This window comes from Watersipora subatra, chromosome 9 (assembly GCF_963576615.1).
Source record: "Watersipora subatra chromosome 9, tzWatSuba1.1, whole genome shotgun sequence".
Taxonomy (NCBI): domain Eukaryota; kingdom Metazoa; phylum Bryozoa; class Gymnolaemata; order Cheilostomatida; family Watersiporidae; genus Watersipora; species Watersipora subatra.
This window is the reverse complement of record NC_088716.1, coordinates 35,408,316-35,427,037: the sequence shown is the minus strand read 5'-3', so window position 1 is coordinate 35,427,037 and position 18,722 is coordinate 35,408,316. Positions and strand designations below refer to the sequence as shown.

The 18,722-nt window shown below is 35.9% G+C and overlaps 1 protein-coding gene across 1 annotated transcript; it reads left to right on the top strand.

Moving 5' to 3' along the window:
- The first annotated feature begins 71 nt into the window (after nt 1–71).
- LOC137403624 (glycoprotein endo-alpha-1,2-mannosidase-like) lies at nt 72–18,169 on the top strand. The gene is made up of 8 exons (XM_068089601.1): nt 72–212; nt 4,069–4,180; nt 4,667–4,889; nt 7,235–7,401; nt 8,086–8,195; nt 13,740–13,983; nt 15,227–15,417; nt 16,289–18,169. The coding sequence occupies exons 1-8, from the start codon at nt 210–212 to the stop codon at nt 16,562–16,564; spliced, it is 1,326 nt and encodes a 441-aa protein (XP_067945702.1). The 5' UTR covers nt 72–209; the 3' UTR covers nt 16,565–18,169.
- The last annotated feature ends 553 nt before the right edge of the window (nt 18,170–18,722 follow it).

Sequence of the window (18,722 nt, the reverse complement as noted above, 5' to 3'; positions counted from 1 at the left end):
GTAAATAGATGTGTTCTGTACCGATTAGACTAAAATACGCACCCGCCGATATTATCGTTGCAATATTAAGAAGGCGCTCTAGCTATGTAGAATAGCCATTCTTTTAATTTGTTGTCACCTCACATGTTTTGTTTTAGGATTATGGATTGTATTCACAGAAGTTTGTTTTATGAAAGTTACTTGCTTCATTTTTAGACTGTTTAGGGATCATGGTAGGTATTTTTCAGTAATATGATGTAGACTGTTGTAAACAATCAACTATACATATCCTTAATTATTCTTTTTATGTGCGTAATAATTATATTCGTATAATAGAACTAGACATTAAATTATCATGTGTTGAGGATGAGACCGGTTTACTGCTAATGGCAGATCATTGTAACTCTTGTATAGCTAGCTAGTCTCTTTACCCTCTTGAACTCGCTAAGGCGCGCCCTCTAGGATATAAATACTTCAGAATGGTAATGTATGGTTATATTCATTCTTGTGTTTAATACAAGACATACTACAACCTTCGCTGGATCGTTCTACCGCATCGACTAGTTAAAAATCGTTGCAAACAGCAAATGCATTCACAGCGCACTAGGAAGCATCATCACCATCAGTAAGTGACTAGGTTGGCATTCTCCTAAATTGCACCAGCATCACAGTGCACCAGCAGCACAGTTGTATCTCCTTGGCCATTTCATTTGTCAGAACCCAAAGAAAATGCTAGCATTCTTTCAAAAAACCAGCAGCAAATTCGAAGTTGCGATCCCTGCCAACCGAGGGTCGGGGATTAGACAACCTCCCTTGGCCTGCTAACCAAAATCCGCTTTAAGTAGCAATGGGTGAAGTTCAAAGTAGTTTTTTTTGTAATAGCTTGAAGGGAATTTATATATGGATTTAAGAAGAGGCAGATTTGTTTATTGTTGTTCAAATCAGAGATTATAGCAATCACTAAGCTAATGAGAGATTTGCGTTTAGCTCAGGAATTTGCCCTGGTGGCTTAAAGACCTAATGACCTCTAAGCCAGGGTAGACAGATTTGTCACTCCTGCTAGACAATTTCGTCTCAACATCAATAGTAAGAAAACAGTGTTTTCATTAGCTACCGAAGCTTCTAAGATAGGCCTTCTAACCATATTTATTCACCATCAATGGAGAATCGCTAAGATGATGCAAAATCTTTAAATATCTTCTAAGTACTAGAGCTGGCACTGCTAAGATAACAGTGAAATATTGCTGATGGTGGGAAATCTGAGTGCAGTGTACGGAACTTTTAGGACTAGGCTCTGGAGCACCCAATCTGCTTCAGTAAAAATAAGGTCTCAGATATTTATATATAGTAGTCAGAAATCACAGTATGTGCTGAAGCGTAGACTGTCTACAGCGTGTAAACTAACAAACTGCAAACATATCTCATGAAAGGACCAGATAACTGATAAAGTACTGGTATCTTAATAAAACAAGGATTACCGTTTTAAAAACCATCTACATGTATATTCCAATAAAATGGAGATGCCTTGGAAACTTTGAAAACTGGATCGTGATAGCTTATTGTAAGGCTTGCTGTACTGTCAATTGGAAGAAAGCTAATTTTGGGAAGGCATAGATTAAGGTTTAAAGACACTGGCAAAAGAAATAAAAAGGAGATCATTATGTTATTAAAATGTTCTTCATTGGCTGTAACAAAAATTAAAGATTGTCAAGAAATGAAACAGGCCAGAGATGTTAAATTAGCTACACTAAAATTAGTCATCGTCATGTTGACAGACCGTTATAATGATAATTAATAATGTCACAAATTGGTCGGTTTTAGTAGCACATTTTCGCTTGTCATATGACATAACATATCAGTCTTGCAAAACATGCATTCACAGGGAAGTTCAAGGTTGTATACTGTTAGATATTTTTGCTTTATATTGGTCACTATAAACTTAGCTAAAAAAAAGTTGCCTGATGCTATGTTGGAAATACTCGAAAGTTCAAAATGTCAAGAGTGTACATTTCAAGTGAGACAGACTCCACTGAGTACTAGACATGGTGATGCTAGTATACTCTCTACTTCCTACTCAACTTGAGGATATTTCTAAATAATGTGACTCTTAAAAGAACTTTGCCTTGGTCAATTGAGGCACCATTGCGCTGAGCTGAACTATTGCGACGAGTTGGCTTTTTCTCTGGTATTTACCTTAGATACTATAGTCCTGCCATAGCATCACTCAGTCAGTCATTCTATCATCGCAATCATTTCGAGGTCATGTATATTAAGGAGCAGGTGTTAGAGACAGAAAGCCTTAGGCCGGCATGCAATGAGAGCAGTGGGGATTACAACCAAAACAAAAAACTAAAACCAGTTGACACACAAAAAATCGAATGATTTTATTTAAATCATGATTTTTTTTATTGTTTAATAATTTTGCAAAAGCCAGAGTTTTTTTTGACAAACAATCTTGTTTTGATGTGTTTAACAAATCTGTAAACACTCCACTGTCATGAGTTTGCAAGTGTGATGGGATAACTGGCTGCGTGTGGTACAATGCTACAGAAGGCCCTTTGAAGTTGAAATCTATAAGTTTATTTCGTAAACCTGTAAGTAGGCCCAAGTAGCAACTGACTGATACAGTTTTCCACTAATCTGTCTAATAAATGACATGATGAACTGAACTCTACCCTGTAATTGGCTCAAGTGCAAGCATTGAAGAGTATTTTCCACCTTTGGTTTTGTTCATTAATATTAAAAAACCAGCAAGTACTAAAACAACTGGAGAACAGGTACTTATATTTATATTTTGCATAATCAATCACATTGATCACCCTAAGGAAGAATGTTTTTAAATATTCCATAGCCCTTTTATATCTTTGACTTTCTCTCGTACTTTGTGCGAAACTGCCAGCAGCTCTCCTCCACAAACTTACATGTAGTTTGAAAAAAGTATAAAAATTTGTCCAACTAATTTGTGTAAGTCACTATTTTTAAGAAGTGTTTTCACCAGCGTTCTGATTTGCAATACAATTCACAGGCAATTTGTATGAGCCAAAATGAGAGAAAAAATCAAGTTAATCATAAAAATCAATTTTAATCGAAAATATCTGATTTTTCAAAAAAAAATCATGATTTTCTCCAAGCCTGATTAGCATTCTATTAGCAATGAGCTGTACATGTATACAGTTGAAACCAGTGGCCAAAGACGAAATTGGCATTTTTTTCTGGCGACATTGTAGAGAAACCCATACAAACCCAAAACCTTCTCCCCATTACAAAGCTAGCCTTTCAAGCAGTCATGAAAAGGGTTCTAATCTTACTTACTACTCAGAATCCAGTTTAATATTGCATCTAAAATATATTACACTGCCAAACTGATGTTTTTTGCTTATATTTTTCATATTTTATGTTACCAACTTTCCATGATTGCCAGAGTACTCATTGTAGTGCCTGTTTAATGTTAACAATGATTCTCCCAAGATGCTAAAGTTCATTGCAAAACACAATGTGATTTCTGAACAGATAAGCAATGTTAACAACACAGCAAAAAATGCTTTCTGAATGAAGTTGTAAAATCATTTAGTTGTATAGACTCGAACGTCACTATATGCAAGAATGTACAACGTCACTATATGCAAGAATGTACAACGTCACTATATGCAAGAATGTACAACGTCACTATATGCAAGAATGTACAACGTCACTATATGCAAGAATGTACAACGTCACTATATGCAAGAATGTACAACGTCACTATATGCAAGAATGTACAACGTCACTATATGCAAGAATGTACAAAAACTTCGTTTGACAATAGTTTATTGATATACACTGTACATCCACGAAAAAAAATATTCAAAAGGGCAATAAGTTTCAGTTTTTTCAAGTAGCGATTTTGGCCATATAGCGTAAGTGCAATGACTCTGTAGTGAAGTTGGCGTATAGGCTGGTGACTTGCAAGTGTATCATAAAAGACTGTTACTAGCTACAAATTTAGAACTAAATGCTCTTTTAGCAAAATAAAGCTAGGTGTTAATATCAGTGGTGTAACTCTTAGGGTAGTTGTTAATATCAGCTGTATAACTTTTCTTTCTTTTACAGAGTTGTCTGCCTCGACGGATATCTTGGCGGAATTTGTTAGTCGCTGTTTGCATCGTTATTCTCATCATCGCCCTTTTTTCTCTTTCTTCATGGAAAGGCAAGATTGGCAGCGGTGAGCGCTCTGTTCATAAGATTAGTAGATGGCATTTACAAACAGATGTGATGGTGCACCTTTAAGTGATAGGAAATCACAGTATCACTTGTTACTAAAGCTTTTATGGCATGGATTTCTAAGATGTGAAGTAAGAAGAAGGCTTATTTATTTAACCATAAATGAATGTTTCTTTAGCGATTCATGGCAACCATTTTGTAAGCGGTCTGCAGTATGCCACAAAAAAATTGTCGTTATTTACGAATTAAAAAGGTTTTATAAGGTTTTATTTGAGTCAATTTGGTAAAAGAGCTGACAGCTTTAAATTACACAGTCATAATATGTTAAACTCTAGTGAAACAATTTCATGAAATTTCTGCTAATTTATGCTTGAGCAACATGTCATATGCTCTGAATGTAAACATGAGACACGACTGTCCGTAGTTAATATAATTTTGTATTGAGGCAACTAACGCATGAGCTTACTGCGACTTGTTATGTTTACAGAGTTTGACTTCCCTCAGAACAGGAAGCATCCTGTTGAACCAGCGACACAAGAAGCTGATCAGTCGGAGGGTAATGGTATAGTTGAAGGTAACCCAGACAGTGAGGAAAAACTCGTGTATGATCCGTCTACTTGGCCTTCTGCCAACTATGATGTTCATGTGTTTTATTACGCGTGGTATGGGAATCCCACACATGACAGGCAGTGGTTTCATTGGAATCACAGGTTGGTGCAAGTTTATAAATCGTTGCTGTCTTCAAAGTCTTTTGTATTTACCGGCATATGTATGTAGATCCTTATCGCCATCAAATTGTCTGCCATTGTTATTTGTCAGGCTATTTATCTGTGTCATCGGGTCTGTGTTGGTGTAGCTGATTTCTTCTCTTGAACTTGCTTCCTGGCTTAAGCTTTAGCCCTACTTCTCTGTATCACACACATAGATATTGATAGCAGGTTAACCATGTAGATAGCTTAAAGGTTGACTTGCAACAAAATTCACATTACAGTTATTTGGTATCATAAGATTCACCATGTCTTACTCTGTTGTGTTTTAGGTGCCAAATATGTGGAAATGTGATTACAAGCTCTTAAAAGCTCAAAAACGAACAGTTAATCGCAGCCACGCGAGACCGCCGTAGTTTGGATTCTCTTTCCAAAAGGGCTCAAATGTGACGCATTTGTGAGAGATGGTTTCTGTTTACACTTTCTTGCAACCTTATTCGTCGAAATATTTCACAAATATACTTTAAGCATTCAATAAAACCATGTCTATAGTTCTTACACGTCTGTTTTATCGTCATTGTAATGCTGTCACTTTTAGCAGTGATACCTTATAACTTACCGTAAGAATTCATTTAACTTTTTAACCTTACCTCAAAGGAGTACATATCATTGTCTGATAATCATGACGAGCCTGTTGGTCATCTGTGATATTTGAAAAGTGCTGCAAAAGTTATTTGCGAAGTATTGGGTCACATGATCAGATTACGACTTGCCGATTAGATCAGGCCGAAACAAAACTGTAAAATAGCGAGCATCTATATTTGATACGGGGTCTTCGGTAAAACCCGAAGTGTTTGTCATAAACTAGTACTACGATAAGTTTTATATTGAGCTTTGTATTGGCCTTTCAATTCACGTGAGAACATACGTGACAAGATGATAATCAAATTTTGTGGCTACGTCATCGAAATAAAGAGATTCCAATCTATGGCGGCTTTTCGTTTTTGAGCTTTTAAGAGCTTGTAATCACATTTTCACATATTTGGCACTTACAACACAACCGAGTAAGACAGGGTGAATCTTTTGATACCAAATAACTGTAATGTGAATTTTGTTGCAAGTCAACCTTTAAGTTTAAATAAATAATACATGCAGTTTAAGTAATAAATAATAATATATACATAATAATACATAATAATACATAATAATACATACATAATAATACATAAATAATAAAATATATACATAATAATACATACATAATAATACATGCATAATAATATATATACATAGCCATACATATATAATAATACATGCATAATAATACATCATAATACATACATAATAATAATCAACAATACATAAGTTTAAGTAAGTAATACCTACAAGAAGGTTTGATTGTCAAACATTCTTGTATGTACTATTTGCCTAAACATTTACTGGTCATGAAGTATACCAATGAAACCAGGATGCAATTATTATCACAACTGCCTTATAAAGTAAAGAGCAGCTGTTTTCACTATTTTTCCTCACTCAATTAAAACGGCTCACTATAAGTGCGCCCTTTCAGCCTCGAGACGAATGGGCAACTTGTTCTAGCGATGCTCCACCCGCACTAATCTGGTCTGCCCGCAAGCAGGTCGTCTGACACCAATATTACATAGATTCATTTATATGATCAGCGGTGCTTTTCATCCAATCTTTTTTATGCTGAGGGTTTATCGCTAATCAAGTGTTCGATGAGCCGGCATCGCAATAGTTGTTTATAGTAACAGCTACAGCCATCTTTGTTGCATTTTCTATACCAGTTACAACATTAAAAATACTGCTGCTAAATGTGTTTCAAAGTTAAACTCGTCTTTGTTCATAAGTAAATGAAACCGTTCTGACTAGCTGTTGAGATCCATTCTCATTGGATATTCTACCAAAATAGTATTAGAAAGGTTGAAAAATAAATAATCATTATTTTGAATGGTTATTTAGCTAATTTTTAATTGGCCGATAATCAGCAACGGTTTCGAATAGTTGGCAAATCTAGTGTTTTTGCTAAATCTGTTCAAATATTAACAAGAGTCCATGCAGTTTGATTCTATCATTGCGTATGCCGCAAGTGCATATTAGCAGTTTTTACTCATTTGAAACTGAATCATTTTCTCATTGGTTATTTGTTGCAGATATCTGTCTCATTGGTTATTTGTTGCAGATATCTGTCTCATTGATTATTTGTTGCAGATATCTGTCCCATTGGTTATTTGTTGCAGACATCTGTCTCATTGATTATTTGTTGCAGATATCTGTCCCATTGGTTATTTGTTGCAGATATCTGTCTCATTGATTATTTGTTGCAGATATCTGTCCCATTGGGATAAACAGACTGATTTACGGCACCCAAAGGGAAGACACAAGCCGCCAGATGATGTCGGTGCCAACTTCTATCCTCAGCTGGGCGCTTACAGTTCAAAGGATCCAGAGGTTTTGGACAGACACATGTACGAAATAAGAAAAGCTAGGATAGGTACCATGTAGACACTCTCTATATATAAATGCTTGCTCAAGTCTTTCCTAGTGTATGATATTTGTAAGTTCCAAAGAATAAATAATAACTTAGTCAATGTCAGTTAGAAGCACTCCTGATGGAAGCGATGAATTTGAGAGTAAAACTTTAAAGATTTGATAGTTATCTCTAGGTAATGTAACACTACCTATCAATAGGTTTGATAGTTATCTCTAGGTAATGTAACACTAGCTATCAATAGGTTTGATAGTTATCTCTAGGTAATGTTACACTAGCTATCAATAGGTTTGCCGCCTCGTGCTCACTGAAGCATGTCCTATGCAAGGCATTCAGATTTCAGTGAACAAAATCTGCCAGCTGATAAATAGAGGTTTTCAAGTCTAACTTTCTAAACACCGGTCTCGAAGAGTTTATATGTTAAGATAACATTTTTCGAAAAATTTTTTATATTTAATTGTCAAGAATCCTTAAAAAATTATAGGTTGTCAAATTATCTTGTTTTTTGTTCCCTGGTAGTTTTCTAGCCTTGATGAATAATCCTCTAGATGTGTGGTCTTTAAAGGATGGATGTAGTGAGCATCTAGGAGTTGTCTGTTCCTACACTGGATGATCTCTGTATGTTGAAGGAATTGTAGTCATCTCTTGTTATCTGTTCCTGCACTGGAATATCTCTGTATGTTGCAGGAGTTGTAGCCGTCTCTTGGTATCCACCGAGCACTGCTGATGATGAAGGTGAGCCTCCTGACAGACTAATACCTGCTATCCTCGATGCTGCAGATAAATATGATGTTAAGGTCGGTTTTGTTACGCATATCAACAACTTTAACTTTTATACTAGTCAGGTCATGTACACATCGTTGCCTTTCACATCTTTCCGTTTATAATAGTACATGACTTTTTTAATTTATATGTTTCTGGAAATTTTATAGACTGATATTGATTCATAGAAATTGTTGTCTCAAAATATGCAAACATTAATATATAAACAAAGTTATTTGTTTCCCACTCGTAAATACGGCAAAAAGTATCTTCTTTTTTGTGCGTCAAAATAGCAACTACCGTACTTTTCAGAATACTAGCCACTACTTTTTTCTGATGATTTGAGCCATGCGGCTTATATAAGGGTGTGGCTATTCTGTGGCTTTTTCTTTAACCGCTAGGGCGCATTAACTAGAATCTCCAGTTTGCGCCCATCTAGCGGTGAAAGAGCTTGAGGTTTTTGAGCTTTTAAGAGCTTGTAATCACATTTCCACATATTTGGCACTTACAACACAACAGAGTAAGACATGGTGAATCTTTTCATATCAAATAACTGTAATGTGAATTTTGTTGCAAGTCAACATTTAAAGCACATAAATAACATACTTTTTTTATTATATATTTCAATACATCAGAGTCTTGGCTTTCGAATGAGCCTATATTCAATACACAAAGAATAATAGAAGTATGAAAAACGGGGTGTCAAAAGTACGTCCTGCAAAAAAAAACGCTTGGTTCAGGTACTCAAAATGTGGCGTCATAATTCTCATTTAGCCTTAGGTCGTCGATCCCTTTTGCTGCCATTGAGGCTGCGTTTTTCTGTGACAATCGGTGCTGTTAAACCCAGAGACCGCTAATAATAAACTAAGATTCTATATAATCAACAATGTCGTGCTAACGCCCGACAAATACAAACACAAGTTCTGGGTTAATTAATTATGCTTCAATAAATGTACTGTCGTTGATAAAGGTAATGAAATCACATCCGATTAAATTATGACCTGCGGTTGCGTGGCCCTAGGACTAAATGTCAATCGCACTTTCGCGAGAGCACGCAATGCTTGAAATTAATTAGTCTCAGTCGTCACCCTTAAAGAATAGAGAAAGCATAATATTATTATGCTTTATTAGTTATCTTGAGGTGTTGACTGATGTTCTAAAAAAAGAATCAAGGAGATTGACCCACTAGAAGCTGAGATATAGCCAGCCAAACACAGGTCTACCTAATAAAGAATCAGAGGAAAACCCTTCAAAAATCCCGAAAACTGTGACGTATAAAATCGACTTAATGGTCATGTGCCGGAGTTGCGCACCCTTACCACCGTTAAGTATAATGATTGTTTTGGCTGCGAGATGTGAAACGCTTCTCGCGATAGTAAATAATTTACATACTAGCTCTGGTTTCTCAGGAAAACATTATGTGGTTAAGGCATTTGCCCACAACCCCTCGCCGTGATTTTTCTAAACAGAAGAGCAGATTTTGACTATTGTGCTTCAAATTTTAACTCGATCTCCACAGATATGCTCCGAAGATCCTCTGTTCAACGAACGGCGCGTGTATAGTCTATATGCGACATCCGCGATCGCAGTTCGTTTAGAATAAGAAATGAGAATGTGAATTTTTGTTCATTCATCATTTTTCTATTGTGTATCTACTGCAGCATTTAGTTGATTTTCATGATTATCGTCACTATTAACAGACTGTAAGATCACTACAGCCATAATCTTAAAAAGAATAAATTGACCGTGCTGCTATTGCTGTAAGAAAAGAAAACGATAACTTTTGATTTGATTTTTCTATTGATCTATTATCTTATCTATGATTATTTTTTATGATTAATATAATAATCATAATGCATATTATACAAAATAATAATATAACTGCGTATAGAATAAATGATGTAACTAATATAATTTGTAGAAAGTGATAGCAGAATGTTGCGAAATAATAGATGCGTGTAATTATTTTATTCTAAAACTAATCTACATGTCAGAGGGACTGGTTCGGAATTCTCAGAGCAATGATTGTTAGGCCCAATTTGATTGTTCTATACTTCCAGGGATTAAACCAATTAAAACGCCGTGATTGTTATAGGAGAGCGCATTAGTTGGCTTAATTGACCAATGGCACACAAGTCGATTTCATACGTCACATATTGATGACTACCAAAACACTTATGTTTTTTGGTAGACCTGTGTTTGGCTGGCTATATCTCAGCTTCTGGTTGGTCAATCTCTTTGATTCTTTTTTTAGAACATCAGTCAACACCTCAAGATAAATAATGAAGCATAAAAATATTATGCTTTCTCTATTCTTTAACATCACATCGCATTAAAAATAAAGAGCTAGTGCATAATATCATCGGGAAAATATAGTATGGTTCTTGGAGTCTGAGGTACTTATCATAGAAATAATATGTACATGGAGAACTAATGAAACTGATTCCTTTGTCATCTTCATTGGTTCTCTGGAGTTGTCCTACCTTCGCCTGCCACTAGCGTCATTATCGTCACTTTCGTAGTTGATAAATAAGTGTTAAGAGCACACAACAACGAATATGAGAATTGTGACGTCACAATTTTCGAGACTGCCAGTAAACTTTTTCGCTGTAAAGCTCTGGGGAAATCCTATAAACACCAACCAATGTCTGTCTCACCATGGCAAACAATAGCTCATTCGAAAGCCAAGACTCTGATGTATTGAAATATACAATAAAAAATTATGTAATTTATGTGCTTTAAGTAAATTATTTGTATTGAAAGAAAAAGATTTTTTTGCATAACGCTGTTCTAGAATGTAAGTTGGCAAGCTTGATAGGTTGAAATGAGTACGCCCCATTGGTTGATAGGTTGAAATGAGTACGCACCATTGGTTGATAGGTTGAAATGAGTACGCACCATTGGTTGATAGGTTGAAATGAGTACACCTCATTGGTCAGTTTACAGTTTCAAATGTAACTTCTATCTGAAATCAGCTTCAGAAAGATATCGTCTGGTATCAAAGTTAAATTGTCCAAAATGATAACTTTCACTATGGATGTCAAGCCCTTTCCATTTCGGTGTTACACTAGTAGTTGTCGTAAATGTGCCTACTTTCTCGCCATCACGATGTAATCCTGTACATGCAATTAATGAGACACCTAAATTGTTTCCCAATAGGGGCTATGTGACTGACACTCTAACCAACAGAGCTAATCTCCAAGCTTCTGAAGTGCCGATTATCGCATAAAAATTGCCGTTAGCCATTTAGTTCCAAAAGTGCTAACCTCCATTTGTACAGTGCATTTCAGGGATGTTTTGAGCACTGGTTCTTGCGAATAATGAACTGGGCTCAACTCTTTGGTACTCGGTGACTAGGTTCCCATTTCACCGCCAATAGCCCTGCGATCCTGCCACCGCTACTTGTGGCCTATATGGGAACCAGGCTTTAGCTGAAGCCAAAGTGCTAGTATATCTATATAAATCTCAAAGTTTGTGTGGGATTCGATTTGTCCAGCTATAACTGTGAAAATCTCGGAATGAAGAATCCTCCGACGTATGCTCAACTAATGAGCTACACAAGATTGATAGATTCTTTGGGCGATATATGTTGCTATTTGGGTGAAATACACATATCGCTCTGCATTACGTTGCAATGTCATTTTATGCTTCCTCTCGTAGCTGTTATTAGTAAGTCTGGCAATACTGGCTTACTAAAATTAGCCATTGGCAATGTGCCAGGCTGATGGCATGTGGCAGGCGACTACATTACCTGTCACTGTTTATAGGCTGATTTTTAATGCTGTACAACAAGGGAATTCCACTAGTATATAGAAATCTTAGTGCCCGTTGTTCGTCTGTCTAGTAAATGTGCCTCATATTGGATTTGAACTCGGCACCCCCAATTCTGGGGGCAGCGAGCTTACCCATTAAGCCACACAGCCTATTTATGGCACAGAGGATTACTCGCGATCATACTTATTACATCGGGTAAAATATTGAAGCTAAAGCACTTGGGAATTTCTATTAGTTATTACTAGCGCAGTACATAATGTGACAATTATTAAGCTGGCTCAAACACAGCTATTGTTATAGTGAAAATTTAGATGATTAGCTTACCTGGTAAGTTACTCAAATTCATTGGGTAATTATTTTATTCACTGTGAATGCCAGGCATTCAGTAGTATTAGTAATATAAATGTACATTATAATGTAATAAATTTTCCATTAGCAAACTTTTATTCCTTATCATACTATAAACCTGTATTAGGAAGGTATACTATGAAGGGATACTACGAAGAAGTACCATGAAGGGATACTGCGAAGGGATACTAAAGAGGGATACTGTGAAGGGGTACTACAAAGGGATACTATGAAGGGGTACTACGACGGAATACTATAAAGGGGTACTATGAAGGGATACTATGAAGGGGTACTACAAAAAAATACTACGAAGGGATACTATGAAGGGGGTACTAGGAAAAGGGTACTAGGAAGGGATACTATGAAGGGGTACTACGAAGGAATTATTAAGGGGTACTACGAAGGGATACTACGAAGTGGTACTATGAAGGGATACTATGAAAGGGGTACTAGGAAAGGATACTACGAAGGGATTATGAAGGGGTACTACGAAGGGATACTACGAAGGGGTACTACAAAGGAATACTACGAAGGGATACTATGAAGGGAGTACTAGGAAGAGGGTACTAGGAAGGGATACTATGAAGGGGTGCTACGAAGGGGTACTAGGAAGGGATACTACGAAGGGGTATTATGAAGGGGTAATATGAAGGGATACTATCAAGGGGTACTAGGAAAGGGTACTACGAAGGGATTACGAAGGGGTATTAAAAAATTATCTTGGAAGTTTCCAAAACTTTTGGTTTCAATAGAATTATTTCAAGTGTTTCATAGACAGACCCACTTTACACGAGCAGTCTTCATATACATGATATGCATAATTTAAAGTGAGAATATGTTCAATTGTTCACATAAGTATGTACAATATGTAAAAGTACGTAGTTTTTTTTGGGAAGTCCTGTTGTTATCGTCATTCCAAAATGAATTTTTGAATAACATAACTTGCATTAGAAATGATCAAAAGTTTGCATCGGAATTATATTTGCTAGAATAATCTATTTCAGCCAATCACAGTTGCGCCAGTCTTATTACTACCAAAGTAGACCAACATGATGGTTTCAACATAATGCATTCACCATGTGTTTCTGATGTGACACACCTACTCTAAAAAGGAATTCTGTCTTTGTTACCTGGTCTTTAATCTTATGAACTAGTAGGATAATATCAGCATTAAGAGCAGCTTGTTTGAGTCTTAGAAACACATGTAATACTCTTCATCTGATTGGTCAAGTGAGTTGAGGTAAATGTACTTTTCGGACTTGTACATGTGTATCACCAAAATTGGTAATCTCACTATTCCTGTGGTCTTCGACTTGTCTAAGTTAGCCATAAACCATTTTTAAAGAAACTCAGGAGGCTCCCCATCATTTTGTCTCTCATTTTCTGTATAGTCTGTCAGACAACCAGCTAAAGTTTGTCGGCGGCCGCGCATAATTATTAGTTCCCATTTTTTGTAGGTTTGTTTTCATATGGAACCCTTTGCCAATCGGAATGCTGAGACCATAAGGGATGCTATAATGCACATAATAAATAAATATGGTGATCACAATGCTTTCTATAGAAAGAAAAGAGGGGAAAAGCAACTTCCATTCTTCTATATGTATGATTCATATACAGTCAAAGACAATGAGTGGATGAAACTTCTAAGTAGGCTGGAGAGTTTGACTGTTAGAGACACTCAGTATGATGGCATCTTTGTTGGTGAGTGTTAGCTGGTTATATTACTATTGATGAATCAGTACAACCTAGCACTAGTAGTATTTATATTGCTATTGATGAATCATTACATTTTAGTACTAGTAGTAGTTATATTACTATTGATGAATCAGTACACCCTAGTACTAGTAGTAGTTATATTACTATTGGTGAATCAGTACACCCTAGTACTAGTAGTAGTTATATTACTACTGATGAATCAGTACAACCTAGTACTAGTAGTAGTTATATTACTATTGATGAATCAGTACAACCTAGTACTAGTAGTAGTTATATTACTACTGATGAATCAGTACAACCTAGTACTAGTAGTAGTTATATTACTATTGATCTATCAGTACAACCTAGTACTAGTAGTAGATGTATTACAATTGATGAATCAGTACAACCTAGTACTAGTAGTAGTTATATTACTATTGATGAATCAGTACAACCTAGTACTAGTAGTAGTTATATTACTACTGATGAATCAGTACAACCTAGTACTAGTAGTAGTTATATTACTATTGATGAATTGGTACAACCTAGTACTAGTAGTAGTTATATTACTACTGATGAATCAGTACAACCTAGTACTAGTAGTAGTTATATTACTATTGATGAATCAGTACAACCTAGTACTAGTAGTAGTTATATTACTATTGATCTATCAGTACAACCTAGTAGTAGTTATATTACTATTGATGAATCAGTACAACCTAGTACTAGTAGTAGTTATATTGCTATTGATGAATCAGTACAACCTAGTACTAGTAGTAGTTATATTGCTATTGATGAATCAGTACAACCTAGTACTAGTAGTAGTTATATTACTATTGATCTATCAGTACAACCTAGTACTAGTAGTAGTTATATTACTATTGATGAATCAGTACAACCTAGTACTAGTAGTAGTTATATTACTATTGATGAATCGGTACAACCTAGTACTAGTAGTAGTTATATTACTATTGAGGAATCAGTACAACCTAGTACTAGTAGTAGTTATATTACTATTGATGAATCAGTACAACCTAGTACTAGTAGTAGTTATATTACTATTGATGAATCGGTACAACCTAGTACTAGTAGTAGTTATATTACTATTGATGAATCAGTACAACCTAGTACTAGTAGTAGTTATATTACTATTGATGAATCAGTACAATCTAGTACTATTAGTAGTTATATTACTATTGATGAATCAGTATATTCAATCTGGATGTTTTATTAAGCTGCTCGTTTGTAGGTTTAGCCGTCGAGTCACAGCATCCCGAACAGATTTATAATGCAGGATTTGATGGCGTATACACCTATTTCGCATCAGACACATTCGTCTTTGGCTCAAAACCCTCCAACTGGCGCAAAATCTCCTCCTTTTGCAAAACTAGAGACATGATGTTTATACCGAGTGTCGGCCCAGGTTACATAGACACTGAGGTTAGTACATATTTTATTCCTATTAAGACATCTATGTTTATGAGTGCGGTGCTGCTCTTCTTGTCTTCCTTTACGCCTGTTCATCCTCCGCATTTCGGATACTCGTATCAGGAACTAATGTATGAGATTTTCATCCAGGTATTTATAATAAAAATTATTTGAATGTGATGCACTTATATGTAAGATAACTGATAAAAATACACACAAATTTATAGCAGTTGCTGGAAATGTGCATGAATGTTTGTAAATCGTCTATCTGAAATGAACTTAAATTGCTAGTTGCTGATTGCGCCCAGGATGGTAGAAAGACACGACTTAATTCTTAAGGTAACAGCTAAAATAAATCAAATGCCTATAGTAATAAAGGCAAAGTCTATTTACAGATGCAACAGTTGTGCGTGACGTTTAACCAGGCGTGAGTAACTTACAAAGCAAAATGGTTTGGATTTTGCCTGAGACATCTACAATCAAACGCTGTCACTATGAAAGGTTCTTGCCTCACCGCTGCCAACTCAAAGGCTCGTTGTCTAGGCGTAGAGGCATATGCGTGTATTACACAGCTCAGGACTCTGCAGAACGTGTCATACCGTAAAACCTCTAATTGAACGCCATGGCGCTCTATTTTTCAACCCTTCTTTCAGGGTGTCAGTCGATTGAAGGCGGCGTTCAAATAGAGGCGGCGTTTAAATAGAGGCGGCGTTCAATTATAGGTTTTACAGTAGTTTTAACATGCTCTTAGAATTAAACCAATATACAACTGGAGGCTATCTCAGAACGCGCATGTCACTCCAGAATATTGTATGCTGAGCCATTATTTCTAATATTGCGGTACTGTCAAAATAAAAAGGACTAAGGGAGTGTTTTATTTTAGGTTCGGCCTTGGAATAGCCAAAATACAAAAAGTCGCGAGAACGGTGCTTACTATAAAAAGAATTTCAAGATGGCCTTGATGACGCTGCCTGATATCATATCTATAACATCATTCAATGAATGGCACGAAGGAACCCAGATAGAGGCAGCTGTGCCCCATGCCAGGGGCTATGGCACGGAGAAGTACATGGACTACGGGGGAGTTGGGCAGGCATCTATGTATATGGAACTGACCAGGACACTCATAGAGTCTTGGTCAAAAACTAAGTATACCTGATTCTAGGACAGAATGTATAATGAAATTGTCTCCTCAAGAGAGCGAGAAACCTAGAATGGTAGTTTGTTCTTTTGTCATCGTCTTGCCATGAGTGATGTCTCTCGTTTACATTCAACTTTTCATTTATAATTCATGTATTATTTGACATGGTTTCCTGTCGCAGCTATGGACTTGCTATATCTTTTAATGACATGATAGCTGTTTCTAAATGATGAACTCACTGAAAGTCTTTGTCAATTTTATCAGAAAATGTCAGTATTTTTCTATCTTAGCGATTGTTTTTATGTTTGAGGTGATCTGAATGTCAGGATGTTTTAAGATTAAAATTGACACCTTGATCACTGTTGAAACTCTTAGAAGAAAATATGTGATGTCACTAGTTGCTATCATTACTATCGTTGATATCATCTATTGAATTCAAGTCGCAGCGTTATGCGTCTCTCTTTTGTTAGTTTATTTACGACTCCAGACGTAATAATCACACTTTTATTCGATCTGAACATTTTGGCCACAGTCAAGTTTTGTCACTTTTAATCTATAAACATCCTGGCAGTCAGATCATCTCAAACATCAAAAACAAGCGCAAATGATGGAAACATACCGATACTTTCTGATAGAATCTGCTAAAATTTGTACAAGTTTATCTCTAATTGGTAGTATAGATGATGCACTTAAGAATTGAGACTTGTCCGCCCTACTATAATGTAGGGCAGTGCTGTTTGGCAAGAGGCAGCATGTGTTTGTACATGAGTTAAACTTGCGAACTGATGTTTGCTTTAGAATGCTTTATGTTCAAAAAACCTGCTCCCTCGATTTGCTATCCGGTAGAGAGCCTTTTCAATGATCCTTCATTTTCGAGCCCCCAAAACAATCATCATCGAGACGCTTTTATCATTTTCAGTTTATTGTAAAAATGAAAAAAGTTGTTTCATCACTAACAAAATTAGCCTATGAGACGAATGACACAAAAGCATTTCCAACAATCACCAACACGCTGGTCTGGTTGCTGATTATATGCCAAGTAGGTGTCACATACATTGATGCCTTACATCTGCCTGTCTACCCCTGATGTTAACTAGTTCTTCCAACAAACAAGATTAGTTTTTGAAATCCAAAAGCAAGTTATGACAATATTTTCTCTTTCATGTTGCTCTACCCCTACACCACCAGTGATATAAATGTAGTGTGTGTAACCCCACTACTTCCAGTAATATAGTGTGTGTTACCCCACTACCACCCCAGTGTGTATGATGATTCAGTCTATATTTCTATCACCAATCAACCGGTTACCTACTATAATTTATTACATCATTCCAAACACATTCCTATGCAGGATAAAAAGACATCCAACCTTTTTATTAACGTAAGTTGTATGGTATAGAAAGAGACATCTAGCATATTCATTTTATGGCTTATTCTAGTCTCACTCGTAATTGCACAGAAATGTTCAATTACCTTAAATGTACATAAAAAATCCATTCCAATTTATAGTCTACATTTTGTACACACTTTTAAATGACTCAGACTTGTTTATGCTCTGTATTTTTATCAATTCTGTAAATTTCTGATTTTGTCTGCAGGGAGGGATCTCAATAAATCATTGTTTAGTTGAGTGTTTGTCTCTTTGATTTGACACGTAATAATAATACTTTAATAATAACACTGTGACAAATATACAAAGTATTCTTTAATTTGTAGCTAAATATAAAATAGCAATGAGAGAGCGTATCCGTTATGCTGAGGAATACGCCTTCGTTTTTTTTGCTAGAAATTTTTGCTCATAAGATTGCAGACATAATCCTTTAATTTGTTGATATAACAATTTATTGGCATGAACTGGCGCTATTGATGATTGAACGATAATTAATCCCATGGTCCAAACAATAACTTGTACTTTTTGCACATAAAGAGTAGTTATAATTTATAGTGTTAGCAGAATTCATTCCTTTACCGGGTCATGAACTGGTGCTATTAAGTTATGAATGATTATTAATCCAATGCAGGTGTTTCTTCTCTATTCCTTTGTGTGATTCACTCCCTTCAGCCATCACTTTAATCAGTTCATACCTTCATATAGTAATTTATAGCTGTTACCTCTATGTCTGTATTTAACTCTATGATTTTAAGCTGGCTATAAAATAGAGTAGAAGATAGGAGG

Coding starts and splice junctions, on each gene's coding strand:
- LOC137403624 (XM_068089601.1), top strand. Junction 4,890..7,234: donor TGGTTTCATTGGAATCACAG/GTTGGTGCAAGT, acceptor TATTTGTTGCAG/ATATCTGTCCCATTGGGATA. Junction 7,402..8,085: donor AATAAGAAAAGCTAGGATAG/GTACCATGTAGA, acceptor TGTATGTTGCAG/GAGTTGTAGCCGTCTCTTGG.